This window comes from Branchiostoma belcheri, unplaced genomic scaffold, assembly GCF_001625305.1.
Source record: "Branchiostoma belcheri isolate BF01 breed outbred unplaced genomic scaffold, Haploidv18h27 scaffold3, whole genome shotgun sequence".
NCBI classification, from domain to species: domain Eukaryota; kingdom Metazoa; phylum Chordata; class Leptocardii; order Amphioxiformes; family Branchiostomatidae; genus Branchiostoma; species Branchiostoma belcheri.
The window spans coordinates 8,286,183-8,293,115 of NW_017803909.1; the positions used below are offsets into that span (position 1 = coordinate 8,286,183).

A 6,933-nucleotide genomic window follows, 5' to 3' on the forward strand; every position below is an offset into this window, starting at 1 on the left:
GCCGGACTGAGTTGTCGTCAGCGTGGTGGTGGTGGGCGAGTACGGGCTGTCCTGGTCCGCTTCGGTCGTGACGGTCGAGTAAGACGCCGTCCCCTCTCGGTATCCTGTCCCCACCCCGGCATTCTGAGACATGGCACGTCCACGCCACGGTGCTCCGACTTCACACACAAACACGAGAAATCCCGAAAAGACGCCGGACAGGACAGGGGGAAGGTATGGCACACAAACAGACCGCCGGTTTAGACACGAAGTGCACACCGGAAGTGATCAGCTGGGGGAAACTGACACCCAAACGGCATTGTGGGATGACGTAAGCTTAGAATGGACCGGTTCATTCTGAAAAAAGGGTGAGGCTTCCGTTTAACAAATTAAGTACCAGAGATGCAGATGCGACACCCAACACCTAAAACACAGAACAGTTACATCATACCTGTCATATGTAAGTATTTTTGTTCTGTATAAAATGCTTTGACTGAAGAATCGCTTCTTGTCAGTTGTACGGGAGACCTGTTCACAGCGCTCTCTAACGAGGTAAATATGAATTGCAGCCTTCATACACGTTACATTTGGCAACTCTCCATACACTGACGTACAAATCCTTCCGCAGAGGTGTTTATTGCATTCCTTTGCGTTGACGCAGCATTTTGCTAACTGTTGAAATAAACAAGATGTATAATTGAATCGTGAATTCTGCTCATGCCCCCAGTGCGTAAAAGCCCCATGTGACGTCATCTAACCGGAGACCATTGAAAGTTTCGACTATGCCCACAATGCATACAGTTACGTGCAGATGTCGCTTCTGAACCTTGAAAGAAAATTAAAGGTATTCCACTGTACTTGTCCCAGCAATAACTCTTACCGAGCTGAAAATTCAAAGACTTCATTCATACTTCTCAACAGCTAGTACTGATGATGATGATTCTCAACTGAAACGCTCACCCGAAAACATTTATTAATCAGTATTTCACTATTTGAACACGATGTTAATAGTGAAAACCACTACCAGATCAAACATCGGAGATATTCAAAAATTAAAAAAAAATATGCTTACAACGGAAGCGTTGAAAAAAGTTTTTTTTTCGTCTTAAAGAGTTATAATGCAACTCGAAGCGAAAATAACGTACATACACATGCGTATGTATACAACACTTCTCTCTGACAATGATCAATTCCGTTATTTCCGTCCAAGCAAAATTAAAGTTTACAGATATTTTGCATTGGAAGTTGCGAGTGCGTTACACCTTGCTCGTCGTGTAATACCTCTACACTACGCGGCAGGTCTAATACTTACCGGTTCAGGTAATGCATGGTGCCGGTATGTCAATCGCACGGTCCGCTTGGGCTTCGATTGCCCTCGCCCAAGAGGGCGTGCAACAGCACAGGATTTAGCTAATATCCCCCTATCTGAACGTCGCATACCGTTGCTCAAGTGCTGTTAGCTAAGCCCCATTCGATAAGTTTGAAGTACGAACAGGTGGTGCTGACATGACCGAGGCGGCTGGATATCAGGTCTTGTCCTTGGCCCTCCTGGTGTCTGTGGCTGAAGAGTCGGGGCAACCAAGCTCGTTGTGTGTCTGGTGCGTCAATCAAAGCTATAGTGTAGATGGCGACCTAACTTGTCGTCTGTCTGGGGTGTCAATCACAACGTGGTGTGGTGAGAGAGGGCAAAGCCACTCGTCGTCTGGTACGTCAATCATGACGTAGGCTAGTCCCCCGCCAAAAAAAGTCAGCGTTCCTTATCAAATGGTTCCAAAATGATTCTTGAAAATCAGCCTGAACCTCTGACCTACTAGTATACCCAATGGACATTTGCCTTGGCAGCTAGACTTGTAGCGTAGGTGTGTGGGCAGTGTAGTTTCTTTTCACATCAGTTTAATCGGAAGATTGTGATGCATAGCTGATAAAGCTCTAAATTGATATCAAGTAAAATTGATATCAAGTAAGTAACGTTACTTGTAAACTGCTCAGTCTGAAGTAAGACTATAATGTTCAACGTCATATATGCATAGCTTTGTACAAAGTTCTGGGTAGTAACCGCCCAGGGCTAGTTAGCTGTCTCTGTTATGCCTTGTATTATACTTTTTCGCAGTACTGAAAAGATGAGGGCATACGTGTGCGTATCATGCGCAACCACAACTGTATGCGTGTTGGCGAACTCTAGACCTTCGAAACGGGCCCTTAAAACAAGCTGTCTTTTTTTTAGCGCAGTTCAGTACTACACACGCTCTACTCTTTCTGCATTTTGTTTTTCACTCCATTCAGGGCTCAAAGTTTCATCTACAAAGCAAAATCAATACACATGATTCAGACTGCTAAATTATGGTTCGGTACGTCCTTTTGTCTTTGATGACTAATCAATTGACCCATGAAAGTTAAATTATGTTATTTTTATCTACATAGTTATAAAACTTGTGATTATATGGTCAGTCGACCGGGCAGCTAGACTTTTATCAACTGACATGTCTTACTTTTAGGGACGCCGTTTGCAAATTACAAATACTTTTCGCATTCACAATGCAGTGTCTTTCAAAATTCATAAAGGAGTATCCGAGTATGAATACTAGTATTTTTTTTTCCTTCAATGTTTGCTACCAGACAGTGCGTATTCCACAGTGCCTGGTGTACTACTTTCTTTTTTTGGCAGCGGACCAATAAATATCAACTGTAGGGTCACGTGACCCCGCAGCCCAAATAAGCCATGCCAGTAATGTCGGCGGTGCGGAGGGAGGAATGTGGTCCGTCTCGGCCGTCTGAGCTTTCCAGCCCCGTAAACATGCAGTTCCACGGGCGGTAGATCGTAAGGAGACCTGGCCGAGGATGTTGTGGATGCCTTGCGGTAGGTCCAGGGTGTGGTAGTTGGATCGACAGGAAGATTCGGCGGAAGTTTGGACGTCATCCGCCGGCGGTTTGGTAGTCCTTCCGTGCGCCTGTGGACTGTGCCAGCCACACGGTACTGTACAGTGGAGCGCCGCTCCCGCAGCTTGGATTTGCGTTTTAGCCCGAGATCTCTCGTGTTTTCTGGACTCTAACGGGGAACTTTTACCTCAGAAGTCGGGTCGAGGATGGAGGCCAACATCGAGAAGGAGTGTAGCGCCCTGGGCGGACTGTTCCAGACCATAGTGACCGACTTGAAGGCAAGTTTTACCCCCCGTTTTTTCGGCGTGGTGCCCGATCGGCGGGGTTTTGTTTTAGGGTCGGGGTTGAGTGGGGGGACACTTCACCAAAGTCTCGGCGGACAGAAGCAAAATAGATTAAGCAAATGAATCCATCACACTCCATGGTCGTCTGACAACCGTGAAAATCGAGGTTGTGGGATTTTAAAGCTCTTGAGACGTTTAGAGCGGCGTAAAAATAGCGGGGGTAGCGACAAGAGGGAGAGCGACGTTGGACTTTGTTTTGGGGTGCCGGGCGGTCTGGGACACTGGACCGTGACTGGCCGGGCTGGGGAGGGGGGCAGCGTCTACCTGTCCGAAACAAGGGGCCAGCAACTGGAAAAACATGGGTGGACAGGCTTTCACAGAGGAATTTTGTGTGTGTATTCTTTCTGGTCCTGTGGGTAGCCAACCGTGACTAAGATCTTGTAATATTTTGGACCGCCCTGTCCAAGCAGAGTCAAACCTCTGTTGTTGTTGGCCACATAATTGTCTACTGTCCTCTGGGACGGAGTTGCCAGGTGCAAATTTTCTTGAACTGTTGCTTTCTTTCTGATTAAATTCTAACGAAAGTGTGCATAATATGTTGTGCAAGTCTACGTCCACAGACAAAAAGACGAGTGGAGAGGCCGCTCAAAATGCAAACGTCCTGTTTATCCTGCCCGTTGTCGCTTCCGGTGTTGCACAATTTCTAGGTCCAGTCGCGACCGTTTCCCCAATCTGTTTTACCTTGTCCCCCGAGCCCGTCGCCACAGCTAGTATTTCCTTTCAGATCCCTGACACGATACAGAATGACCAGAATTGTCTGGATGTTAATAGACTTGTGTTTTATTTTGATTAGATAAGGACAACAACATTGAACAAACAAAGTCGTGTAACTGAAGTAGGGAGCTAACGTGCTAGGGTTATTGAGAAGGGGGGAGGGGGGCGTCCCTCTCTTGCTCCTAGGTCACCCTTGTTGATCTAAGGATCGTGAAGCAATTCATTTTGCTCTTTCACATGGCATTTTGGTGACAACACGTGCCCAGATATGTCATGAGACTATCAAGTGGTGCCTGTGTTGTGATTTTAAGTCCCACGAGATTCCAAGGACACAAATTACAAACTGCCAAAAGAGCAACACTTGTCCATAAAATGCTTTACTTTCATAGATCTATAAACAAGGACTTTGGAATGTATGAATAACAGACCAGCATTGTATTCAACCTTGATTTTGTTTACCTTCTACCCTGCCTAACACATGCATTTTTATTGATTCTTTTATCCAGTCCAGTACACCAGTATGGGAAGACTTTCTCAGCAAGGCCACCAAGCTTCATTCACAGCTGAAGTGAGTAGTGACCATTTATTTTTGGCTCCAGTCCTTTTTCAGTAAGAGGGTCATCATTATTGAATGTCCATACACAGATGTATTCAGAGGCTGTCTTTGTTATGATTGGGTGTCCATGTTTATTTAATCACATATCCTGGTTCAGACATAACTTTTTGCTAATGGTATGCAGTTTTGCTCAACCCTCATGTCTAGATGCAAAAGACAAATCGTATCAAAACATTTCCCCAAGAATACATTTTATTATGTCTTAATTTTAAACCCCTCACCAGATTGTCACGTTTGTTTCTAATATTCCTTGCTGCCGTGACAATCACACAGAAAAGTCATTATAATAACCAAGGTCTCATTCTCAAACACAAATCTGACGTTATCTTGAAACAGCAAATTTAACCATATGGTGCACCTGAGCAAAACAGTGCCTGCCTGTGGTCAAACAAGTAACTAAAGAAGGCTACGAAAACACCAATCTGTCCCATACGAAACACCTGAGGATACAAGGACTAGCCCAATAACCTCTGTTATCGCCACAACAACTAGCCAGATGCTAAGATTGCTGGCAAGAGATCACTGCTATCTTAGGAAGTTAAGCTGAAAAAACTAAGACAGTGCATCCATTGTTTCTCACCAGAATGACTTGCACCTAGTACCTCTACTGGACTGCTACAGGACTGCATTGTCCAGTAACACAGTATGAACGAGTAGTTATGATACAGAAAATTCATACAGTGTACATCTTATATATAAACCTGTAGCATTGTCTAGTAACATAGTATGAATGAGTTTTTATGATACAGAAAATTCATACAGTATACATCTTATATAAAAAAAGGACTTTGTTATTCTCCCAAGTCTAGTAATGATCAATGATTTTTCGCATCTTTTCATCCCAGTAGCAAGCTGTGACAAGATAGATTTTCCACGTCCTTAGCTTTGAAGAGTTAGACAATAGTGAGTCATACTATGGTACAGTACTAACTGCATTAACCTCTCCCTCAGGACTACAGCCCTGGCAGCAGCAGTCTTCTTGGACTCCTTCCAGAAAGTGGCAGATATGGCCACCAATACCAGAGGTACGTTTCAGTGTAGATTAAACCTGCACCAATGCTTCTCTTGTTCCAGCCATTCCTGCCCTTAGAAACCATGGCTCATTCAGTCATCCATATGTTTCTGTTACAGACAGCTATAGAATATTTCTAGTAGTCGACTAGTCGTGAACCAATGGTGCTTGCACTTTCTGACTCTAAATCTGAGAGGTACTGATAGAATTTGTTGAAAGGCAATTTAATCAGTGTCAAGATGTGCCAATCGTTGAAGGGTTAGTCAAGACAAGACTTAAACCTTTATATTATTACATTAATTGTTGTTGGTAAGGATGGGTCAGGATGTGTCAAATGTTGGATAGTACTAACCAATATGATACAGTACAGTGCAGCTATTTTAGATATCCTAGGTGTACTTTCCTATTACTTATAGCATTACAGTATGCAGGCATTTGTCAAGTTTCGTTTAACGTTGTCCGTTTTTGTATTTCTTTCAAGTTTGTACTCAGTCAGAGTAAACAGTATTACTTGAATGAATGCATCCTAAGCATTCTATTCACTTGTAGGCAAATCCTAGTAATGATAGGTTTATTTCCTGTATATTTGAGTGTAAAGATAAGTACAGTGGGAGCCAGTTAATTGAAAAACGCTTATAAGAAAAAGTCTGCTAATTGAAAAGAATTGTGAAAACCCAAAACGTTTCCCATTGGCACCATTGTTTATCGCGCCCCTTATTTGAAAAGCCAATGCCGGCTAATTGAAAAAAAAAAATGTCAAGTTGCAACACATTTTCAACCAAAAATATGCCAAACAAATCACCAAAATCGGCGGAAAATTTCTTATATCAAGACATCAAGCCGCCAAAAGGGACGAAGTTGTCTGTTTTGAACCACAAAGGAGGCCGAAATTTACGTTGATCGAGCGGTCGGGCGCACATCGGCACTACGTAATGAGAAGCGCGAGCCGGTTCATAGCCGCCAAATGCGGCATGCTTTTGTGTTCTTTTAGCCTGTTTATTCCAAGAATGTTTAATTTCTCAAACAACTCATTTCTTAATCATTAAAATTGTGTCTCTACTTGTGTACTGCGCCATTATTTTGAGTTTATTTCGACTGCGACACGGCGCTATCGCCGCATCAACACGCCAAATGTGCCGACGAAAAAACACCGCATGGAATGATGGGATACTGCTACCCCACGCCGCGTCCGCCATCTTTGTTACTTCCCCGGAACGCTAATGCGAGAGATCCCCGTCAACTATCGACAAATTTCCATGTAACCTACGGACATCGTAAGCTAAAAAGTCATTAACATTGAAATGAACAGTTTATTGTTGCATTAGCTACGATAATTTTCGTGTGCTAGCCGGAGTTTCTGAAAATTAGGAGACCGAAGTGATCCTTTGTGT

General features: G+C 43.7%; 1 protein-coding gene across 1 annotated transcript in view; it reads left to right on the forward strand.

Annotated features, from left to right (window-relative positions):
• Positions 1 to 2,605: 2,605 nt before the first annotated feature.
• The window catches only part of LOC109473435 (metastasis suppressor protein 1-like), a 69,580-nt gene continuing 65,252 nt past the window's right edge, over positions 2,606 to 6,933 (forward strand). The window contains exons 1-3 of the mRNA XM_019773295.1: positions 2,606 to 3,134; positions 4,421 to 4,482; positions 5,482 to 5,555. Coding sequence (XP_019628854.1) covers positions 3,063 to 3,134; positions 4,421 to 4,482; positions 5,482 to 5,555 — 208 coding nt within the window. The 5' untranslated portion in view covers positions 2,606 to 3,062. The remainder of the gene's footprint in view (positions 3,135 to 4,420; positions 4,483 to 5,481; positions 5,556 to 6,933) is intronic.